General features: G+C 31.5%; 1 protein-coding gene across 2 annotated transcripts in view; it reads left to right on the top strand.

Moving 5' to 3' along the window:
* The window catches only part of Neto (Neuropilin and tolloid-like), a 131648-nt gene that overhangs the window by 83867 nt on the left and 22292 nt on the right, over positions 1-25489 (top strand). For both annotated transcript variants that reach the window (XM_018506536.1, XM_018506535.1), the window contains exons 5-6: positions 21081-21341; positions 24534-24691. In XM_018506536.1, coding sequence (XP_018362038.1) covers positions 21081-21341; positions 24534-24691 — 419 coding nt within the window. The remainder of the gene's footprint in view (positions 1-21080; positions 21342-24533; positions 24692-25489) is intronic.

Here is a 25489-nt window from a genome sequence, read left to right as displayed (position 1 = left end):
CTCTTAGTTGATGTCACATTTTCAATTTTGTAATTAAACATTTAGGGAAACATATATAGCATGTACTTGCACTAAAATAAATACTTTACTCTAAAGAAATTATCTTTTAAAAAGACAAAGATATTTTGTAGGTATTCTATTATTAATAACTATTTTACGGTATTCTAATTTTTTTCAAGCATACTGATAAAGTTTTTATTATACGTATAATTACATTATAATTTTTTCTTTTACGTTACCTATCTTTATTATCACTTATATCATGAATCTGAATTTGATGTGTTGGTGAAATAGGATTGCTCAATCACTATTATTTGCCGTTTGTTCAAAGGCATTGTTAGGAGTAGCACGTACAATGTACGTGCGTTATTATTTTGTTGGTATAGGGGCCAACCATTACTATTATATTATATTGATTGCTTGACCCCGAGACGAGATATCTTTAGTAACTGTTGTCGGATGCACCGTAATTCTGATTTGATCAAACATCCGACAATTTCAGAAAATGCAGTAAATATGATGGAAAATTGAACGTTAGTCACGTAAAAAATATAAATGAAATGTCTGGTCTGCTAAAAAGCGAGTTTTTAATTTTATTTAAATTATTCAATATTTTTCATAACAATTAATTTTATATTAATTTAATATTTCCAACGTTATATGCAGAATTAAATTAAAAATTAAATTTATTTGGAAGCTTAATTAATAAATAATAGTTTGTTTTAATATATTTAAAAAGAATCCATTTATAACAATTTAAAGATATTTATCATACTTAATGGTATATTAATTTCCACATTGCTCTCAATCTTTGTTTTTTTTTTCGCAGTTTTCTTGTTGCGCCCTTTATCGCGTGCGAAACCAGTGCAACAGCTGTACGGCTGTGGCAGCCGTGGCTTTTCCCTACGATGCTGTAAAATGACTCCGACCACAAAGGGTTCGTTATCTCAATGACTGTTGCAAACGATGCCCACTCACGACGCTAGCTCGCTTATGTAACAGTGTCGTACGATCCTTTTATCATAGCCTGAACCCTCGAGCGCTATTTCGAATTCCAGTCCAACTATAACGAATGAATAGACGAATATCGATATTTTCACGGTTTTTGTAGTAGATGAATAATTCGCCGTGAATATTTCTCGTTGCATTCTCGCAGTACACCAAACTAGACAGCTTGACGCGGAAATCCGTCCGGGAGATCTGCGAAACGCGAGGATGTGGCTGTACTGTAACTCCGATTACGCAAACTTACCATCGTCCCGGAATCTGATGTGATCGATCAGAGTGACGGTCCGATGTTCGTGTTTGACGTAGGTATCGTAGATACTATTGAGCGTCGCAATTGCTCCGGTTGCCGCTGTGTTGACTACGTCCGACGATATTGAACAGATATGTAAATCGACATCCGCACTGTAAACGAAAGCAACAACAAGATTGAAAGATACTCCGCTTCAATAATATTTCCGTGAGATGAGCGAAAAGCCGAGGGTGGGAGACAGTTCAATTTACACGTACGTCGCTCTTGTATAATACGTCACATTTTTTCCGGAGGAACATTCCCATCTTTTGGTTTTGTTAATTGATACTATTATCCTACATGCAAATACTTGAATAATTTCCGGTTTTTGTCGATATACGCTATTTATATCGAGATTATAAAATCATGGTCAATTTTACGTTCAAAGTTCATCACGATATCAGGATTGCTTGGATTTTATGCGCATTTATTTCTTAAACTGACGATATCGTTGTCAGTATATGCAAACATCGATGCCGACCATATTCCAGTTGAAATGTCGGATTAAAGTCAACAAAAAAAACGTTGATGCCGAAGCTTACTTATATTTATACTCTAGATTTTAGACAGGAAAGATAAATCTAAAAAAAACATTTATGTTTATATATATCGTTACGTTCTGTATGTTTACCTATAGATATTTATTTTGCAAACAACTCTCTAAAACGACGTACCTATAGGTTCAAAAATATAAAGTCATCGCAGAAAATTAAATCGTCGATACAGAGAGCAGTTCTGGCATCCAACAGCTATTTTATACGATAATATTAAAAATATTATATGTTACACAGTACTCTTCAGGTATACACCGATAAAATAATATGCAAATCTATCTGGCTAGTCGATTAAACATATTATATAAACGTATGCCATCAGCACGCATGCTCTTTTTATCTTTTAAATATTTTATCCGACGGAACAATATTTTCTACCATTAATACCACACGACATGGTATACACACCATGTACAGAAGTAGTGTTCGTAAATATCGTAAAATATTCCACATTGCATACGGGTGACTAGCTTTTCAATCAATGGTTGTTTGAGTAGCTATTTCCCAGGAAGAAAATATTTAGCCACCAAAATATAGAATATTGTCAGTTGTAGTAAATCCTAAAGAACAAACATAAATCAATGTTAATCAACCAATCAAAAAACTAATGTAAATTTACAAAAAAACTTTTTAAAATAATCAATCAAGTTCATAAATCATACATTTTTTATTATTAAATACAACTAATCAGTGTGGCCAAGCAAGTAAAACACGCGGATAGAGTGGGGGGGGGGGGGGATGCTGATGGACGTTCCACGCGCGAATTTTCTTTTTCTTTTATTTTCGTAGTATATTTTTTTTAAATCCGAGATTAAATTAATTATCAGTAAACAATTAGGACAAACAATACATTCTTATATAATTATTGCAATTATTCGTGTACTTTTAAATCGACAATTGTAGAAAAAAAATAATTTGACATCTATGGTATCCATCGAATTTAATCGATGGAAGACCATTATTTTTGCATGTAAATAAAATCTGTTTTTAAAAAAATTCGAAAAGAAATCCTGTTTTTGTAGTGATATTGCATCTGTCAAACGCGCTTCGTATCGGTCAATATTTTGTTTTGAATGTTTTCTTTTTTATAACTTTTTTATAATTTATTCAAATGCATGTAAAAATTTGGGCCGATCGAATTGTCAAAAAGCGGCCGGATAGGTCGGATACCGGATAGTTGCCAAATATCCGTTGTATCCATACTTTCTCGCGATATCACAATAAACAATGACGAAGTAAGAGGGGTGGAAAGGGCAGTCCTTCCTGGGCGCTGTCTTAGCAAAGGCGCTAATTCAGCAATATATATACTTTCTCGATACAAGCAAAAATTTGGGATAAAAGATTTATTTGTAACGGAACATAAAAGGCTATAAATTATCTCGATTGCTTGGACGAAAGATACTTTGCTACAATAGAGATAAGTTTTTGTTTATAATATGGGAAATTTTGTTGCTTGTAAAAGACAAGTATAAGGGTGGATTAAATATTTTAAAAGATTTGAAAAGATAATTATTCACACAAATTCAAGACAGAAACACATATGACATTTCATATGACCATTTGTCAGTGTGAAATGACTTATTTTTAAAGATACAAGATATCAAAGTTGAAAGGAAATCTTTTTTTTCTTTTTTTTTTCAAAATTGTGAAAACCAATTTCAGGTTATTTTGGTAAAACTTTATGTATGTTTCTAAGAGATTAAAATAACTCGATATTGGTTCCCGAAATTTTTGGAAAAAATGAAACTTTTTCTTTAACTTCGATGCCTTATATTTTTGAAATTAAACCATTTTAAACATATGAAGTTTTTGTTGTCTTAAACTTGTGTAACGAATTATCCCTTAAAATTTTTTAGAGTACTTAGTTTTTATCCTGTGATGTGTGTGTGTTAATCAAAAGGAACCAGATTATAAAAATTTTAATATTTACCTATAATTTAAATCTGACCTCTATCTGCTTCAAAGCAATTCCCTTCTACATATAATATATTTATACAGTAATCCGACCGCTTCTACCATGCTTTTTATTGTCTCAAATCGATTTAAGCACCTTTTACGAGTCTGGATATTTTTGACTAAAGTTTCAGTCTTCTGCAACAAACGTCTTCACGCTCAAACTGTCGCAATAAAAAAATCTATGTTTTCTGTCTGCACCAACAAGAACAATTCCTGGTGCGCAATCCTTTTCATGTAGAAAAAAACGATCAACATAGTCATATCGCACTCTTGACTTTCTTAGATCTCTACTGGGCGCGTCAGATTTAAATCCTTTTTGTGATTTCTTTCTGTTTCTCAAAATAAAATTAAAGCTTAAGTAGCGGAAATTTCGATACGGTCAAGAACATCTAAACTAAATTGCAAAATACTCTTAACACGATTTGAGACTTCCAGAGAGCATCTGAGGCATAGCATAAAAGCAGTGGGATCGCTGTATAAATGTATAGATAAAAAAAGGAACTACTTTAAAGTAAATGTGACCAGATTTAAATTATATAAATTTTTACAGGTTTAATCCGCTTCTTTTGAATCGACCCATGTATGTATATATTATATTTGTTTTGTCATTTTGACAATGTTTATAAAAAGTATATAGAAATAAAAAAGATATCTTATCTCTCTCTATTAAATATCGAAGTACAATAAAATAAGTGTGATTCCTTAAATTTTTATATTTATAACATATTTTAATCCCTCGAGTAGCAGAATGTTTCGAATAAAATGTGTTTCTGGGAGTAGAAAAAAAGATACTTTGATTTCTGTAAAATTTAGTGTATAAGAATATTTTGGATTTCTTCATGCGTGTCTTACTTAAAATATTTCACTTCTCGCGTACATATCTTCATTAAAAGCTCAATTTACCATCATCTCAGGTAAACTTTCGATATCTTTCTTTTTAAGTCACCGGTATATTCGGCTTACTATACGTATACTCTTCCACTGAATGCTTTCTCTAGTAACGCACGCTGCGACAAAGGCTCTCTAACAGAGTTAGGGTGTTATTTCATTTGTGCGTTTTTGTCATACGACAAATATATACAGATCAGAGAGATTCTCGGATCTCTCTATCTTATAGCCAAAGACTCGAAAAATTTGTCGTACGACAAAAATGCATAAATGAAATATCACTCTTAGATTAGGGATCATCGTAATGCTCTTGGAGACAGTCATAATATACGTCGTGGTGGTCCTATGTAAAGTACCATTGACACATTTTATCAATGAGTGATGTTCAAATAGTACGTGAAATTTTTGTGTACTCGCCACGGGCAAGAACTCTACAAGATTTGATACAACTCCTTCAAAATGGTCATATAGAACAAATGTATTTTCCAGATTTTTATCTTGTCGTTTAATAATTTTCAAAGAGGATCAAATCAATTCCGAACAGTTTTGAGGTGTCTCCTATAAATTAGAAATAATTATAAATAACTATTTTTGAATGTAACATGTTCCAAATAATTTAACCATTAGAAATAATACTAATTCCATTAGGTCGCGACTGAATGGGGACAAATATCGCGGAAACTATCAAGCAACTTGCAAACTGTCCAGTAACGTCTTCACGGAATTCCTCGCTCCTCCGATTATCTTCTTGAGGTTGGAGTACGTCATAGTACTCTCCTAACCCTCAGTAAACCTATCATCTAACTAGCTGAAGTGGTAGACAGCCTCTAGGCATTCCTAGTTAAATCGTTTGCTATTGAATCTCGCACCACTGATTCTCTGATAGTTACTGTCGTTTGCATCAGTTACATCGAGACTTTGCGAGATGAAAGATTATTGATGCCAGAGTTAGAATATCTATAGAATTGCAATCTGAACTCATTTAGATAGTTAACCATTTAGATGGTTACCTGTCCAATTCAAGACGGTTTTTACCAACACAATGGTAGATTGGTGAATTTGAAAATTGAATGCATATTAATTGCAAAAACGATAAAAATCAGATATAATTTAATCAAAATTAAAGAACGATAAAATTATCATTACGAAAATATCATTTGTAATTATGAAATAAATAAATAATCTTATATTACGATGATACATTGAAATGTATGATATTTCTTTATTGTAAACTGTAAAAAAATTTATGTGAAATTACATTTGTGAGTAATCTTGTGTTCCACTATTAAAAGTATATGTATATATTTACACATGTAAATTGAAGTTAAAACTGACAAATAAAATTATTCTTTTTTTTTAAACTAAACAATTTGTAAAAGTAGATTTACAATTAAAATCAAGTTTATAGAAATATTTATATTTCACGTAATAATTTGCCAATGAACTACATACAATTTTAAGCTTATTTTATCGATATTATACTAATATAAAAATGCAAACGTATGTTTGATGTTACCACACACACATTATGTGTTACATAATGTTAATTTTTATGAACATTTATATAAAAATTATAAAATATACTATTGTAATTGTAATTATCTGTCTAATATACGTATAATATATGTATATGTATATTTAGAGATAAAAATACTAATTTTTATAAAAACATACAATTTTATACTTACAATTTTATTCTTACTGTAAATTGTAATTATTATACATTATTATTTATGTAATTTTTCATATTTTTTTACACTGTAAAACATTTAAGATTATCTTTAAATTTATTTTATATTGTATATTCTTTTTTTATAGAATTTATCTTCAGTATCTTGTAATATATTCAACAATTACCACTTTCTTTAATCTTTATAGTTGAATTTACTTTTTAACCCTCTATAGCTTTAATCACCCTCCGGTGTGACTTTGAAGTTACATACTAATACTCACATCGATATTTTGTTGATTTAGTCGAATGAGAGAGAAATAATCTCGACTATATAATTGTCAATTCTTAAGATCGTCAATTCTATTCTAGATTACGGCATAAGTTAAAAGATTACAGTCAGTATAAATGATCCTTTAATGCTTTTGCAAAAAGTAAAAAATTATTGAAACTACTGAATCCCATTGTTAATTTGTATTTAGAGGCTAATATTCGTTGATTTCACGTTACATAAAATTTTTTATAGCCATGAAAAAAATTTAGTCGTTTCGGATTAGATGGTATAGCGATTATATGAAGAAGAAATGACTGGATCATTATCAAGAACTTGATAATTGCTTATTCTCGTAATTTGATTGCCTGTTATTACTTACGGATTAAGCATGACTGGAATCTGTAGGCATTGTTTCGAGTTTGCAAAGAGCGGAGATAGGATTACCGTAACTGTCAAAAGTTTTCCCTGAAACCGCAACTTTAGATACAGCAAGAGAGAATCTTCCATATTGCAGTACATAGAAAATACTTCGAGAAGTAAGCACTTCCCTTTCCTTATGAATTTATTGATTAATTCGAGTTCGTTGATAATTTAATAAATAGTTTGTAAGTTTTGTTCGCATAATTAATACGATATAAAGCAATTACGCATCACTTTTATAATATATTTTATTGTATACAAAATAATTAAAATATTTTGTATGTCAAGAATTTAATTCTATTTGTCTGTTACTATAAATTCTAGAAATATATATATATCACATTCACAAATCATATAATTTATCTTATATCATGTTCCATACAGCTCATAATGTCAAAAATTCTAAAGACATTCAGAGAACTTCCTTATATCCTAATAACGTTCTAAGCGTCGCTTGGATAAGTGTATGTATATAGGATATTTTAACAAAGTTACAATATTGAATTTTCTGTATAGCGACGTTTCTTGAAACATTCTTATATATTTATATTTTAGTTTATATTTGAGTCATATATATTTGAAAGTCCAGTAGACGAGTGTCGATTCTATATAAACATGTCGAAATTCGTATCTAGATATCGAGCTCGGTGTTCGCTTCCTACGAAATATCGCGACATATTTCGACGTTCTTACGTATATTCCTATATCGTTTTCGAGATGTCCTTTTCATGTAATATCTTATGACACGGCATGAGTAAATATTGATCTTCCATTAGTTCTACCCTACAACAGCAGAAGTGTCTACTCGCTAGAGCAAGCCCATTTCCTAATTACGAACTTGTATACGGGATTCTATTAAGCAATTTACGACGAGCGTGAGCCAGTACATTGTCCGATGTTCAAAAGCGCCTGTCGTCTTTTATGAAATGAGTTATATTAATTAACTTTCTCGTTCTAAGAAGTAGAATTCGTAAAAATCCTCATGAAGTAAATTTTGTAAATATGTATAAAATTGATAACTTTCGTACAATATTTTTAAATTATCTTTTAGATACAAAAATAATTATCTCTTTACGTACAAAAATATTAATGCATTTATATATCATTATTGAACACTTTGCTTAAAGTTCTAATTGTTTTTATGATTTTAGGAAATTGTTAAATTTAAGAAATTTTTGCAACTTTTTGCAAAAAATTAAATAATTATATTTGGAATTAATTTACGATTGAAAGAGAGATACATAAGCTCCTGCATTATAAAGGAAATGATTTATTCCCGAATGGTTACTCCCGAATTTAATTCTCTATATTGAGATATTACATCTTTAGGAGCAAACGAGTCAAATTAAACGAAATTCTGGAATTCCAACGGAAGAAATTATGAGTATATTTTTAATTGTTCTTCCGTCGAGAATAATAATGTGGGAGAGTGTCATCCTAAAGCGCGCTTACTCTTAGCATGTCGAAATCGGGCACGTTAATGAGATCACGACCGGTTGAAAACTGGATGAAGATGCGGTTTCCGTATAGAAGCGAGATACAAGCAATCTTCTATAATTGTAAGGTTCCCACAACCGTACACCAGCAAAAAATCCGATGCTGCTCTTCTGAAAAGAGATCAGAGTTCGTTAAAGAAGTACGCTTGGTTGTTCTCGTTATCACGTCGTAACGAGATAGAGGACCAGCAATCATGCACGTTGCTCCCCTCTTTCAATTAATCCCTCGATATCTTACACCCCCTCTCGGTACCTATCCTGGGTGCACACTGGCTGCGAATTTCAATCGGCGATAATGGAGTCTGGGTCTCACCGAGAGAGAATGCTAAAGCTGTTCTATTGTTTTAAACGGATTCATTGTGACGCCAATCTGCGAATGAGGTTCGCACTTCCGGGGAATTAAAGACGAGTGTAAATTGCGGTAGGTATTTTTCCATAAATGGTAGCAATTCTGCTTTTGAAAATCGCTCCAGTTTCTATCGCGTTGAAAGTCATTCACAAACATCAATAATGGAATATGTATTTTTAGTATTGTTGGAAGGCTCTTTGCATGAAAGAGATTAAATAATATTTTTATTTTTATTACATTATTACTTTCATTTCAACTTTATTACATTACTTTTATTACGTTATTACTTCCATTTCAACTTATTGTTAGTACAAAAAATTTTAGAAATATGAAAAAAGAGAATGTTGATTATTTTTAATAGATTTATTCTATAATCTCACGCGCATACACACACACACACACACACACACACACACACAAAAAAAGGTTATATTTTGAAAATCTTCCATTTCCAGAACTAGCACACATTCGCATTCAGTTTACGATTTCTGCTTGTCTTCATGGATTGAAAGACAATTTCTGACATAGCAAACACGATCGTGAGATTGACATAAATAAACTTTACTCAATCGAGACAATTCTTTGCCGTTTCTTGGTCTTCTGATATTCACAGAGACCGCTGTCGTAGCCCCAGCTTTGTACATTTTGCGAACTGCAGTCGAAGTTGCATGGAAGTTAGCGGTAAACGACTGAAGTTACAGGCGACACTTCGTTAAGATCGATCGGAAAGTTCGGTCGTGACACCAAGTTAACCTGTTGGTTCGCAGTTATACATCTGGGAGCTTTTCTTCACGACTGCTGGTCCTTCTCCTATTATTCTTATTCTCCTTTTCCACCAGTCTTGTTACCTGTAACCTCCAATTCGTCGTCGCTTTTCGCGAGTCCAATTTAAACCGTGCCGACGACAGCACCCTTTTCTACCTGACTGCCACTTTTTCTACTTTCCCGACGAAGAAACATAACAAGAAGTTTCCTCGTGTTTCGTGGAGGAAACTTACATCGTTTCTCATTAACTGTCTAACAAAAAGCACACATCTGTTATTCGTGTTATTTGCTTATAAACTTTAGTTTGTGATGTTTCAGTTATGTCGAATACTTATAAGAAAGAGAGAGGGAGAGAGAGAGAGAGAGAGAGAGAGAGAGAGAGAGAGAGGAATTATAATTGACAGATTTAAAAAAGTTATATTCTTATTATAATTTTTCGATTTAGCAAAATCATTAGAAATCAAAGTTTATAAAGTAACACATATAATAATTTTTGTTTACTCAGCACTACTATTTCAGATTGTGACGTCAGATGCGAGAAAACACACAATAATAATTTTGCCAATTATATTTGAATAAATTTTATTAAATAAATATTTTCCAATAAAACGACATTTGTAGTTGATAGAACAGACTTGTAAAATATATCGAAAACCAATTTTTTGTTTTGAGGAGAAATTAAATCTCACGCACATATTTATTTCTATATATTATTACTAATTTGACATTTTGTCATAACTGTAAAACACATAGCTTATTTCATTTTTTATTATGCATAATTCATTCCCAGATATATGATTATTTAACGAAATAAAAGAAGTGTTTCAATATATTTTACAATATTCTATATTCTATTACTGTATTATTATATTAAAATATATTTCCATATTATATATTTCACAAGAATTTTTCACTCATTTTCTCGGTTCTAACGTCAATCTGAAATAGTAGTAAGCGAACAGAAGCCTTAAGTGTCCTTTGCTAAGCAATTAATAAAGAATGAATTTAATAAGAGTGTTTTAAATTTGAATAAGATATCAGTTTTTAAATGTATAAAATATAATAATTTATATTTTTGCGATATATATAATTTATAGCTTTGAAATTTTATACAAAAATATATATACTATTAGTGTATTATTTTTTTAAAACTAAATACTATAATTATATCGGAAAAAATAATTTAGTAGTCTAATGTCATGCAGAAAATTGTAACTAAGCCGCTGTTAAATTCGTATTTATATTAGCATACACAACATTAACAGTTTAGGAGTAAGCAAACTCTTTAAGTATAACGACCGCTATCTATATAATGTTTCATACAAAGTTAGTTTCTGGCTTTAATAGAATGCATCGTTTCGGAGAACGATAGCAAATCCTTTATATATAATGCAATCTTTTCTCATTCCACTGTTGCTGATATGGTTATTCTGGTACTCATCCGGGGATGGAACGGAGCAAGGGGTAAAGAGAAAGATAGCCAAGGAGAAAAAAATTGTCGCTCCAAGCTCGAAGTAGAGGAAGCATTTCCATGACATCGGAGGGTTGGGTACAGGGTAAGAGTCGTGGCTGAGTTCCAAAGTGGGGCAGCAAATCAAGTTATCAACCACTCAGGAGGTAAGGGGCCATCAAAGAACCGTTTAATGCGATCGCGCGTAAATCAGGTCCAGGCGAGGTTGCCTGCCGTCTCCGTGTTTCGTTGAACAGCGAAATACTCTAAGACTGGGAGTGCCATCGTGTCGGTGCATCAGAGGCCATTAATTGCGGTCACGCGGTGCGCGCTTGTCCTTGAACACGAGGCGACATTAACGACCGTCCGTAGACGGTCAATATCCCATTCAATATCCCTGACCACTAATTAACGCCGTCGAAATCATCGTCTAATAAAACTGCTGCACGATTAATTTGATCTTTCGCGGACGTATGTTTTACAAGGTGACGAATTTTATAACATGCATTATGAATACAGGTACCTTTATTTTGAATGAGGACTTTATAGCTATAGGACTTTATAGCTATAGCTTTTTCATCTTGAGCGAGTACTTAAAAATTATATTAAAAAACTCAAAATAATTAAATTTACCGTTGGGAATAATCAGCCATAATTTTGGAGAAAATAAATATTACTACTTAAGGTATATTTTATTGTAATAATGAGAAAAGACAAATGTTAAGAAAAATAAAATCGAAATGCAATTATTATTTCAATTGTTAACATTGTGTAAACCTATTTTAATAATGTTAATAAAAACAGCTTTTAGTTGTTTAAGTCATTGCTATTAACGATATTATCGAAACTATTTAATCTCTTTTACAAGTCACATTTCTCAACAAAACTCTGTAGAGCGTTTAAAATTGAGGCTTTAAATGTAGATAGCGATTAAGATAGGGAAAGCCGGTATTAAGCAGAGTTAAACTTTAAACGAAGTTCCTAGAATTCACGGTAGCTAAATTTAATCTGCGGTTAAGTCAAAAGTCTTCGAGCATAAGGAATTCTACGCGCAAATAATAGTTTAACGGATAAAACATTCCGATAAATCAAATCTCATAAAATTTTATGAAATATGTACATACTTATTGTATAAATTCTTTTGCGCTAAAAGACCTGCTTGATATTATACATCAAATTTTTCGCAGACAAAACGAATCTGCGATGTATTCGAGCAGTGAAAATTTTAAAAGAGTACACACCACAGCTTAAATAAACTTTCGATCTTTCGATAGCACAAGAGTGGGAGAAGCACAAGAGAAACCATCCAGAATAATCTCAGTGGAAAAAGCAATTAAACTAAAGTTTGTCCTAACTACGAATCCATCGTGCTGATAGACGCGTTTCACCTTGGTTCGTTTCTATCGGGGATCGTCGGCAAACAGAGAGAACGGGATTTGCCGTAGCTGCGGGCTAGTTAGTTTCTTCTCGGAAACCGATCATTCCCTCGTTCCTCATCCAGCCCTCCGGACACTACCGTACCGTTTGGCCATTGTACTTGCTGACCGATCAACGTGACGCGTTGCCTCACGCTTCGACCTCTATGAATCACTGCGAAAACGGATATCACCTCATGCAGGAATGTGAATGTACGGTTCGGCAAACAGTCGTGCATATGTGTATGTGTGTTCGCGGTGAATGGACAGTGTTCAACTGCGCGTTGGCCCGTGTTCAACCTCGATATGGCTCGAATCATCGGTGGTTGTGATAACAAATCGCGTTATCTGGATAAGGTGTGTCTTCCAGAAAATACCGGAAATAACATCGAGATAAATAAATCCCGCATTATAAATACGCAGCTTGAGAATTATCACTGTAACACCTACTTACTTATCAATATTTTGGTGCGGACGAAGGTAATCGTGGCATTTGACAGTTACTGCATGGAGTACTTTTCTAGAAGGACATATATACGTATATACAGCATTTTGCAATAATCTATCATTAAGTGTTCGGTCATTTCTTGAGATTCTATTAGATATTAATGTGTATATATATTTTATAAAGTGTAATACCTTTTACATACACCAGCGTATAAACCATAAAATACCATAATGGAAAAAGTATTAAACTTAATTATTTTGTTAAAAAAATACGAAAAAAGAACATCCATCACGTAAAATAACACTTGCAACAAAGTCATTTTCAGAAATAAAAACAAATTGCTACTACTTCGCAAAGGCTGTAAATTATTATTTCTTTTGTTTTGCTTAATTAACTGAAGTGCGCTTTTAAGAGAAGCTTTTTAAAGAAAATTATTTTAGAAGCACGCAAAGCACTCCAATTTTTTAAGTTTTGTATATCTAATTTTAATAACGTTTTTTAAATTTTATTTTCTTGTTTTTACATTTTAACGTTTTTATATTATATACATATATTTAGATGTGTGTGTGTGTGTATGTGAACAATTTTTTAAATACCTCATATGCAGGGCTAGAAAAGTAGGCAAACAAAATTTGAATTATTAATTTACTTATTTTTTTAACTTTATTTTTACGTATAAAATGTCTATTCTAATTTGTATAAGGTTTTCAAGCAGTACAATGTTCGTGTAAGTTATTGATTAACTGAGAATACTAAATCAAGTTGTGCATAAACTATATAAATATGTTATGTATTGTAAATTATGAAGTAACAGAGAATGCAATATTTCCTATAAATCTTGAGGAGCATTAGATTTTTATGAAAGGTTAAAAAGCTTCGATATTAGTATTGTTTCGTAAACTGTAAAAGTAAATCTATGATATTTTTTCATCATTCGATTTTTCACATAATTCAAACATTTTTGTTTATAACTCCTATGTGAATAAATCGATCATACACTGCCCTTTTCAACATTGAGAAATCAATATCATGACAATAAAGCATGTAAAAAAAATTTATATTTAATAAAAAAACTTTATTATTCTTTTACATGATTTGTAAAAGTTATTTAAAGAATTAACATGGAATGCTTTTTCTAATCTCTTTAAATACAATATCAATAATTTAATTTTGAACTTAATCTGAAATTAAGTTTTAGATACCGAAACACATTCATCTAATAAAATTGTTCCTTTAAAAAATGAACTCTAAATTAAAGACAAGAATAAATTACAGAAAGAATAAATGTCTTTAAAATACTTAGATATTTTGTTATTAGATATTATTATTTAGGCTAAGTGATTTTATTCCGATTTAATGCAGCATTGACGAAGATTGCGTCAGATTAATCTATGACATAGTACTTCTGTTTCATAAAAGCCGAACACATCAGCAGCGAGCATTTCTTTTTTTCTCTCGCCTTTCGCTGCTCACCTCTAAACCCTCCCCTAACGAAAAATCCGTGTGCATTACCTCACACAGCTTCGTGCTGCAATAAACATTCAGTTCAGACGAGGAAACGTGGTATGGGGATGCACCATTTTCCAGGAGTTCCTGGAACAGAGCGGTTAAGCTTGTGCAACTTCCGGCAACCATGCGAGACTCACCCTTATTCAGCGAAGCTCTATGGAAAATTCGATAGCCTCCCGAAGGGAGGCGTCGATCGTTACTACGAGGACCACGTACCCTGGCTGCCACTAGAAAAAAAAGGAACATTTGCAGGGAGCCACTCTCTATTTTTTTACGATGCCGTATTTTATTTTAAACGAAAAACTATTTATTTGCTTTATTGCGTGCCTTACAGAGGGAGCTATTACTATACGATGCTTTGATCAATTCTTTTTTATAAGTAAAGCTATTAAATCCTGACGAAATTTTTTAATTTGTTTATTTAAAACAGTAATTGAATTTGAAAAAGTGGAATGTTCGTAATGTCGGAAGTATTAGATTGAGAGAGAAAGAGAGATAGATTTAAATTAGTCTTTAATTATTCTCTGAACTTAATAATGATCTATATTTTATTGCTCAATTCCCTATTTTTGCCATGCACTTTTATATCATTCACGTAAAATTGTACCAACGATATCATCCAATTACACAAATTGCAGGAAAAATTATGTTCTTCGCAACCACATGCTTCTTTAACGACGTACGTGAAACCAATGCAATCGCATTGCGATATTTTCCCGGTTCGACGCTATCCAATTTTCTTGGTATTAATTGCAGGGCGTATTGCGAGGTCGTCCTTCGGCATTGCGGAGGTTACCCATTAAGAAGCCACGGAAAATTTGATGGCTTCGCCAAAGAGAGAAAGAGAAAGGCGAAAGTACCGCTCATTATCATGAGAAACCCATACAGTCATGATAAAATAGAATAATTCAGAGATGGAGACGACTTGCGGCTGGAGATCTTATATGAACACAAAGATACGTACTTACACACAAATTGAAACACTCGGTGCAGATACGCTATAGCAAACTGCGACAGCGTGAAGCGGATATGTATGTTGCTGCTGTACCGTCAGGATTTCACCGGTGAGACTGAGGGACTTCCTCTGTGACAGAAATTGTTCCGTTTTCGCAGAAACGCTCGAGTCACTAGAATGATGACTTCGCGATATGAGACTTGCACTGTACCGACGAGCGAGTTCGGACCAGATATTATCAAGCGAAATGAAATTCAGTGGGTTACGGCTTAGGTTGACGTAACGATGTCCCAGCCTGACGACGGAAATGTATAACAGTGCAATCATAAGAGATGAGCTATTGAACACTACATTGTAAAAGGTTTCTCTTTGCGTATCGTCGCTATATTTTCATCGGTGTTCTGATCGCTTAATTGTTTCCATTATCTTCTAGCAAAAAATGATGAGATTACTTTAAGAGAATTATCAATTTATAATGAAGATTTATAACAATAAAGAAGTCTTAAAACGTAATAATGCTTGTTTTTCGAAAAATAGCATCTAATCAAATACAAATTATAAAGTATGAAAAATTTAGAGTATTTTGTTATACTTTTAACTGAAACACTCAACGTTGCTGGAAAAACTGGAAAATGTTATTTATATCTTTATATAGGCGGTAAATAAATAAGATTTAATTGTAAATATGTTTATAATAAAATGTATTTACGAAATGTATTGTTACAACTTTTTAAATTTAACTTAAAGGCATATTAAAAGGCAAATATACACTATTCAGTCTTTGTAACAAACTACTGCACGAAGAAAACATAATTTCATAGTTTTCTTCGCGATAAATGACATTACAGTCAAAATACATTTTTTTACAAAATTGGACTTAGAAGAAAGTTCGTCAAGACGTTTTACTCCAAAAGCACTAGTGGTCGTCTATCTTTCCGTTTTCCTCTTCTTGCTAGTTTCGAGTGTATGTCTTTGCTAAAGGAAATCCAGAGGAAGGCCCTATAGAGTCGTCATTCGAATGCAGCGCGCGTGAGCGAGAACATCCGGTTGCAAAGACGTGCGGCGATTTCTGCGGCATCCGTAATCGACGCTATATTTTCAGCACGATCTCAACATGGCGATTTTTTTCCTCAAAATCGAGTTTTACACGAGAAAGTGAAATTATTATTACTACGTGATGTTCTTGGCGAATCGTCCCGCGATGCGTGGGCTCTTCAAAGAAGCTGGCCAAATTTTCATTCATGAGAAAAGTTTGATGCTGTGATCACGCGTTCGTTCAATGGTACATGAAAAAGAACAAGCGAAAATTCTTTAAATATTTGTAATTCTAATAATAGTTGTTTGGCAAAGACAAACACATTTGCGCAATGAATTTCTAGAATAAATTTTCGAACAAATTAAGTCATGAGATTTTTTTTAGTTATAAAGAATTATTTATAATAAGAAATTAACGAAAACATTTATTTACAAAAAGTAAATAAATCAAATCTACACACTTTAATAATTTTTATATTTATTATTTTGTTCCTTATTGTGTAGAGAGAGAAAAAGCTATAATCTACACACTTAGCCTTATTTATTCTAAGTTTCTATAATATCTTATTTACGAGCGACACTACTCTTTGTAAATAAAGTAATATACCGTACTTTTCGCTAATTTGACACTGAAAATTATCTAACGAGAATCAAAGCATTTGTCATAATCGTTTATGCAATATAGATTCAGCATTATAGCAGCATTAAAATCTAGCCCTTTTATATATTTTCCGAAGCAAACGTTTAAAATATGTTTAATAAACGTTAAAATCGTGTAATTAAACATATAAACTGAAAAATAAATGTAAAAAATTTGATATGGTTTTTAAACTGCATTTTTTAAAACTGTTTAATAAATGTTATGAAAATGTTTATAAGACATTTTATAACGTTTATTTAACTTTTTTTTTACTGATTTAAAATATACTGTTTTTATACGAAACATTTACGAAACATGGTTTAATAGCGTATATTTAATATTAATAAAGTATATTTTACGTTTTTATACACTATAAAAACATTTTGAATAACCGCTTTTTAAATGTGAATAGTTAGCTTTTGGACTATTTGAATTCTAATACTTTTACTTGAAGTAAAAGTACTTTTACTTGACATTTGTCATATGTTACTTATTTTACTTAAATCTAAAAGGTTTTTCTGTACTTGCATACGCCGTTCTTGTCGCGATCTTGACGTTTAAAATAAACGAACTACCTTTGAAAACGCATTGAGGACTATTTATATCCAAGATAAATATATCGACAATTTCTATATAGTTAAAAGTCAATGTTTTCTTGATCACATATTGATGCATTATTTGCGGTGCAAATAAATTATAAAGAAAGCGGATTGATCAATTCATGATTCAAAACAATGTTCGATGGCAAAAGATTTTATTTATAAATATTTGTCATAATAAGAATACTAATAATTGGACGTATAAGTAGAATTAAAGTCGAAATATTAAATTAACTTTCATAAAGTTTGTACATCAAGTAAAAAAATTTGTTATCTTTGCACATATGCATGGACGCAATAAATGTCCGGTAATCGTGGCTTCAATAACGTGTAGACACGTATAAAGGCATGTTACTTGGATAATAGGATGGTTCTGTGGTTGCCCAGGGTGGATGTCTAAATGCGCGTAGTCAAATGAACTGCTGGTCCATATACTGACGACTCACACGATTGTGCCGACAAACACACGGATGTGTAACGGGAAACCGGGACATCTAACTAGAGCCGGAAGATAGAGCGTATCCTAACGATCGGTCTCGCCTGAATAATTCTCGGATAAGTTTCGTACGTGCAGAGAAAGTGAAGCCGTATTTGCATCCCTACGGTCTCATTATAGATCATATCGCGTAGGTAGGAATTTACTGGAAATAACGGCGACACGTTTTGCCCCCGCGATTTTCCGAGAATAATGTCTTTTTGTCGTGGTGCACATGTTTGTGATAATAGATAATGTTAGACTATCATTTTTATTTAATAAATAATAAAAAAATAGAATATACAAAGCATGAAAAATAATAATTTACGTATAAAGCAAACTAATTTTTAAAAGTTAATGATATATTTGTTTATCGCGGTAGATTATTTAATGTTCTTCTCTCTAAAGATTTTGTTTATTTATCACTACGGAACGTGTTCCGGAAATTGTATTATTAGCATTCCTTTTGACACAAAGTATTATATTACATGGAAAAAATGCTTTGTAAACGCTACTACGGCAGCGCTAACGTGGTGACCAGTAAGAAAACAACGTGACTTCGTGTCACAGTTCCTGACGAACAATTTGGCTCTGAGCCAGACTGACTTCCGAGACTAACGACATTGGAATATTTGTCGACCGTAATCCGTCTGACCATAAAAGACATTCTTGCTGAGAAATGTTTTTAGGAGAGAAAGATGTAACTATGTTCCACATACTATTCTATTTATATTTAAAAAACAAACTAAAGCAAAATAAGAACCGGTATAATTAAAACGATACATATGCTATCATTACGCATAATGATATTATAAATATTACGTAGGATAATATATAATACCAGAGCATATGTTCGCGCGGGCTTTCAGATATCAGATTGCACGCATAATTATTAACTCATTGAGTTGCGAAATATCGCGGCATCTATATATTGATCGCGGTTATTGGTTAACCGAAATCATAGTTAAAGTAAATATTCATCATTACAATTATTATCATTTTAAATCAGCAAAATGAGTAATTGTTTGTTTTCACTGCGCAATTTTGTACACCACTGTGTGCATTAAACACTTTAAAATTAAAGTGCTGTATTACTCCGAATGTTGCATAAATTTATTTTTATTAGCCCGTGAAAATTAATAATACTACTTTTCTTGTCAATCTAAACTTTTTTACTTTGTCATCAATTTATTACTATCAAATAATTATTAAGATTAATATATGGCAAAAAGTTCATCTCCATTAATTTCCTTTTAATAGAAAGTAGCAATTTTTTATGGCGATAATGTAATATTGTCTTGTTTGTTGGTAGAGGAATCGCTGCTTTCTATAAATAAATTAGAAGAGATAAATTCTTTTTTTCTCGTCGTTTCTGATTTTTGTCATCATTAATCTTAGTAATTAGTCTTAATAATCAATAATTACTAGATGGTAATAAATTGTTAGCAAAGCAAAAATTTTAGATTGGAAAAAAATAGTTTTAATTAATTAATCTATAGTTGTACTTTTATGTATGTATTGTATGTATACAGAGAATCAGGGCTAGTTGGCATTATTTTTCTTTGACAATTTTTAATAATAAAATAAAAATTTTTAGTTAACTCTAAATGGTCAAAACGTTTATCAAGATATATGTAAAGTAAATTAATATATTTATTGCACGGTCACCCTGCGTTGGCTTTTATGTTCCTTTATTGTTCAAATTTGATAAATAAATGGTACCGTTAAAAAGAATGATAATAATCCCTTGGCTAAACTGTTCGAGGCAATTTTGGTCCATATTTTTTTGTTTCATTGGTATAAAGAAAAAATAACACAATCTTTAAATGTAAAATCGCAAAATTGCCGAGATAAAATCAGTCGCACCCTATGTTCAGGCTAGAATTGGAGTACAAATACATTATTTTGCTCTTGAAAAATAAAGATACTTCTAAAATACATTTACTTATTGTTTTAAAGAAATGCAAAAAAGTGTAATTAAATTTGAAAAAGTGATTGCAAAAGAAAATTACAAAAGTAGTAATCTTTTTCTATCGAAAAAGCAATTTAAACACGTGAAAACTACATCGGATATGTGTACAACATATTTGCAATGAACTATTATATATGTTTGCATGTGATGCATTTTTTAAATGTTATTTTGTACCAGGCATACATTTTCAAAACGCACACAACATAGATCGTTACTGTTATCGAAGTCCAACAAGACTAGATGGTAGATCCGGATCATTTTGCTGTAATGAAGAAAAAGTGATGCATTTACAATAAAAAAAGAACAAAAGCCTCGATCTCTTTATGCCATCTTTGCCCCGAGCGTTAATTTTTACTTTCTTAACTTAGAACATGTAAAGAATCCACGAAAATGTAAAAGTCGACAACAAATTTGTGTTCATCACACATATTTAATTTAGAACCACGTACCTGAATAATTATAGATAGAAGTATTAAAATATGTGCAAAAGAAAATTTTCTTTGTATCAGAAAAATTATTTTCAAATATAAAATATATTTATCGCTTTAAAAACTGTAATGTTGCTAATAATTTAATCAAAGTCCGTTGCCAACATAGCTAAATAAAGTCACGTCCTCACTATCAATGGCTAGTTCATACAATTTACTTTTCATGATTTAAGGCCGAGTGCCGACTTTTGCCCAGATCTCCTCTATTTATAAAATTAACAAGTATTTATGTAAATGTAAAAGAAGTTTTACAGTGCTATGCCGATGAACGTATAAAGTTTACATTTATTAGTCTCATGTGTGGCATCTTTCTATCATACTCTATTATCATCTCACGAGGCAAATTGTTGCTTTCCCCCTTCTCTTTTCGCGTCTCTCTTTACAGTATATTTACTAACAGTACATCTCTGGCTTCTCTTGTTTCAGCTGACAAAGGTATGCTACTGAAGCTCGACTTTCGAGATGAGTTTAAGCTTGAAGACAGCCCGGATTGCCGTTTCGATTTCCTCGAGGTACGTGACGGTCAGTACGGTTACTCTAATCTCCTCGGCAACTTCTGCGGCACGAATTTTCCTCCCGAGATCACATCGAAGACGCGATACCTCTGGCTGCGATTCCATAGCGACGAAAATATCGAAGGCAAGGGATTTAAAGCTGTGTGGAGCACAATACCGAGACCGACCTATCGTAAGTTTCAGTCATAAAATCTCTTCCGATATTATTTAATAAATGTTCTAAACTAATTCTGATTAAAATGTAATTGTTAAATACAAGTTAATAATTTCTAAATCTTCGAATAAAGCAAGAACAAGTAAACAAATAGAGATCTTTTAATAAAAGTCTGTACATAAGAAAGTCAGCTTTGATTGGTCAGCTATATTGTAACAATTTCTGAGAGAGAGAGAGAGAGAGAGAGAGAGGAGAGAGAGAGAGAGAGAGAGAAATAGTTAAGAAAAAGATAGAACAAAATGAAAAAGAAAAAGGAATACTAAATGTGTCTTTCTTTTTTGCATAATTTTGTTAAAACTATTACTCTGCATGTACAAAATTAAGGTTCATATCCAAACTGTTATTAGAGGATCTCTTCAAATCAATAATAAAGAGTTATTAGAAAAAAAATTATTTTAGTAACTGTATAATCTATTTTATATCTTTATGTATAATATTTATAAAATGCTGACAGAGATATTTTCCGAGAAAAATTGATTATTTACACAATTTTTTTGAATCACAAATTTTATTGATACCTTCCTTTCTTCGGCATGTGGCAGAAATTTATCTCGAGTTCCCTCTAACACTGATCTACTGCCAGCCAAATCTTCTCCTCGGATGTGAGATATATCCTTTCGTCGCATAATCATGGATTAGTTAAATCGATTAGTTAAATCGAATAGTTAAATCGAACGAACACGAAATTGCACCCTAACTTTTCCGTTTCTCATACTTATTTGCACGATTCTCACGTCTTTAACAACATAGAACTTATTACTGAAATACTTTATCCGACGCAATAATAATTGAAATTAATTTGTCGTCTATTATTTCAATGATTCATAATGTCTTAATCGACACGTATGAAAGCATAGTAGTTGATTCCCTTCATCATGAAACTATATATTATTTATGATAAACGCAAAAAAGTGAAAGTCTATAAATAACGAAAAAAAAAAATTTTTTTAGATAAAAGTTGAAATTAATATATATTTAATAACGATACAAAGAATGAAAAAGTTCAATAATTTAATATTCTAAGAATATGCTTAAAATATTACTTAATATTAAATAATATTATGCGCCTATATTTGTATTATAGCTATAACTATAATTCTTATAATTAAGTTAACTTAATTAAATTAATTAAATAGAACTATTCTTAATTGAAATTGTATTGAACGGGTGTAATTTCTCTCTATATATATAATAATATAACAAGACATGCTAAACGTTCAAAGAAAATAGAAATAACGTGACAAGCATGTGATCAGTAATTCTGGATCATATATTCCAATCGCGAATAATCGAGAATCTTCGTCGGATGTCATTGTTCAGAAAATTACGAGACACGAGAGAAATAGATGGTCCACGGCAGCAAGCGCCATGCAACCGCAACCGAGGTCAAAATTAATTCATAGTCAGTTGGTAGGAGAACGAAGGGACTGTGAGTATCCAGAGTACGACCACTGGCTTCTGGTTTTAACCGTGCGATCTTTAGACCGATGTATAAAGTGAACAGTAAAGACGGATGCAAGATCAAACATTGAAAATTTTATCTTGCTGTGTGGTTGATTAACTCATTCATTGAAGTTTCAATATTGGAACATCTGGTACCGTGGATGCTGTTTGTTTAATATTGTTAGGGTGTGTTCTTATTAATATACATTTTTAATTAAATTTTTAATTAAAAGGAGAATTGTTGAAATACTTCAACTACATTAAAAACTGAAACACTTTAGTTTCCATGTTTTATGAACTTCTAGATGTTAATAATTATTGAAAAAAAGGAAAAAGCGACAAATGATTCAAGCATAAAAATGTCTTTTTTAATAATTATACTGTGGAACAAAATTTGATCTTTTTTTTGTTACATAAGTGTGAATAGTCATTGTCGATGTATTTTTACCTGTTAAACATGAATTTGTTGATTAAAGTTGACTATCACGTCACAATTCTGAAAAAATGGCATTGAAGAGGCAAAAAATGACGATTCTAAGGATTTTTAAAATGTAAAATTATTATATTGCAAAATGGTATTCTTACTGTTATTTTATAATAATAACAGTTATAAAATATTTTCTAATAATCGTTGTACAATATTTCTTTTGCGCTAAATGAATTTATCTAGAAAAAAATGACACATCAACAATGTTTTTCATATTTTTGTATTCATTAATATCTGATTATTTTTACACCGATAAAAAAATGTTGTTGATTCAATTAAAGTCTATATTACGGGCTGTCACTAACATAAGTGATTAATTCATGTATATTTTTATTGATAAAGACATAAATTATTATTTCAATAATCAAGGCCTTTATGTCAATAAAAATATACATGAATTAATTACTTATGTTAGTGACAGCCTGTAATATAGACTTTAATTGAATCAACAGCATTTTTTTCTCAGTGTAATACTTTATTCAATTGATTTTAATCTCTAATTTTTATTTTTATAATTATATAAATGATTTTTTCTCCATTTATTTATTTATAAAGAGTTATTTATATTTGTCATAAGAAGATTATTTTTTTGTCAGACTCTCCTAATTTTTTGGTTTTTTAATAGATTTACTTTTATATTGCTACAATTTTTCAGTGCAAAAATATAATCAGTGTCTAATCGTGATCAGAGGAGTACGATTGTCATACCATAACTATCCTATCTACTAGCCGAGCATGTACGCTGTACATATCACATATGAACCCGCGCATAACGAAAGCACATTATGCGCGTGCAGAATAGTATAATTTTCATTTATTATTTATAAATAAGGAACTGTTTAAGTACTTCAATTCGACGTATAAATTAATCCAGATAGATGGAACAAACAGATCTCTTATGCTATTTTTTACCTTGTATGCGAATGTATCGTTTTTCGTATAATCCATATAAGTAAAATATTGTAAAGTGTTGAAATATAGAATATTATGAAAGTCATATCGTAACAAGATAATTTTCATTACATATCGTCATCTTATGAAACGCAACAAACTTTTTTTTTAGTTTATTTATTTAATTAGTAATACTAAATACATTTTTTTATTGTCAAGGTTGAATGTTAGTGGTATTAAAATGAATAGACAAATACAAGTTTCAAATACACGAGCGTTGATGTGTGAGCTTAGGGAAAGTATAGAACTGTAATAGGTATGATTCACAGCGGGCATACCACCGGAACAAGAACCATGCATATTTAACGTAACGGGTACGCAGATGATAATTCACAGCGACTTGGTCAAAGACAGGAAGGCTCAAGCCGAGAAAGAGGGGTTGCCGTTGGATTGCATGTGGATCATTCAAGTGAAAGAGGGATGGAAGGTAAAAACATTTCTTCTTCTATATTATATGTCGCTGAATTACTGAGATATATGATATCATTGCCGAAAATTTAATATCAATGAGTTAGATCATATAAAACGTTTCTTTTAATATTTCCGTATTGTCATGTAACGTTACGATCCTTATTTGATTCAAGTGTACTTTACTACAGCATTCAATCGATACGAATGTTTGTTATTGGCCTGTAGCAACATGATTTCAAATGTCGTTTCGCTCAAAGTAACACGTTTCTGAATGATTTACAATAGCTCTTTACTGTCGTAGCACGGAAATAACGGAGTGGTTTTATGCAAATACTTTGTCTGCGATACATCCGTTACAAAATTTACATAGCGGCTGATAACGGCATCTGCTTTAACACAGAAGAATCTTTTAGTTTCCAAAACTTTATTATTAAAATTGTTAATGAAGCTAATATATCTTCCTAACTATGTACAAAATTATCCATTTTTTTTCAAAACGCGCGATAAAACCCGAGGTGAAAAGAGCTATGTTTTCACGTGTATTTCTTATAAGCCACGATATTCTCAAAAAGTTTCAGCAATGTCACAATGGAGTTTGCTGCAGTATTATTACATTCAAGGAATTCTATACACGTAGTTATTTCTCGCATTCTCGTGACTTTGATGCGTCTTCTTTTTGTCGTTTATTTATTGATTTTGTCTCGTGCGTGCAATTTCATAGTTTTAATGTAGACGACGAATTCTATGCGATAGCAAAATAGAATATCGTTTAACTCTTTAGAACGGACTCCAAAATATGTAACACAGATAATAG

This window comes from Trachymyrmex cornetzi, unplaced genomic scaffold (assembly GCF_001594075.2).
Source record: "Trachymyrmex cornetzi isolate Tcor2-1 unplaced genomic scaffold, Tcor1.1 scaffold225, whole genome shotgun sequence".
NCBI classification, from domain to species: domain Eukaryota; kingdom Metazoa; phylum Arthropoda; class Insecta; order Hymenoptera; family Formicidae; genus Trachymyrmex; species Trachymyrmex cornetzi.
The sequence above is the reverse complement of the archived record's forward strand: the minus strand, read 5'-3'. Positions and strand labels throughout refer to the sequence as shown.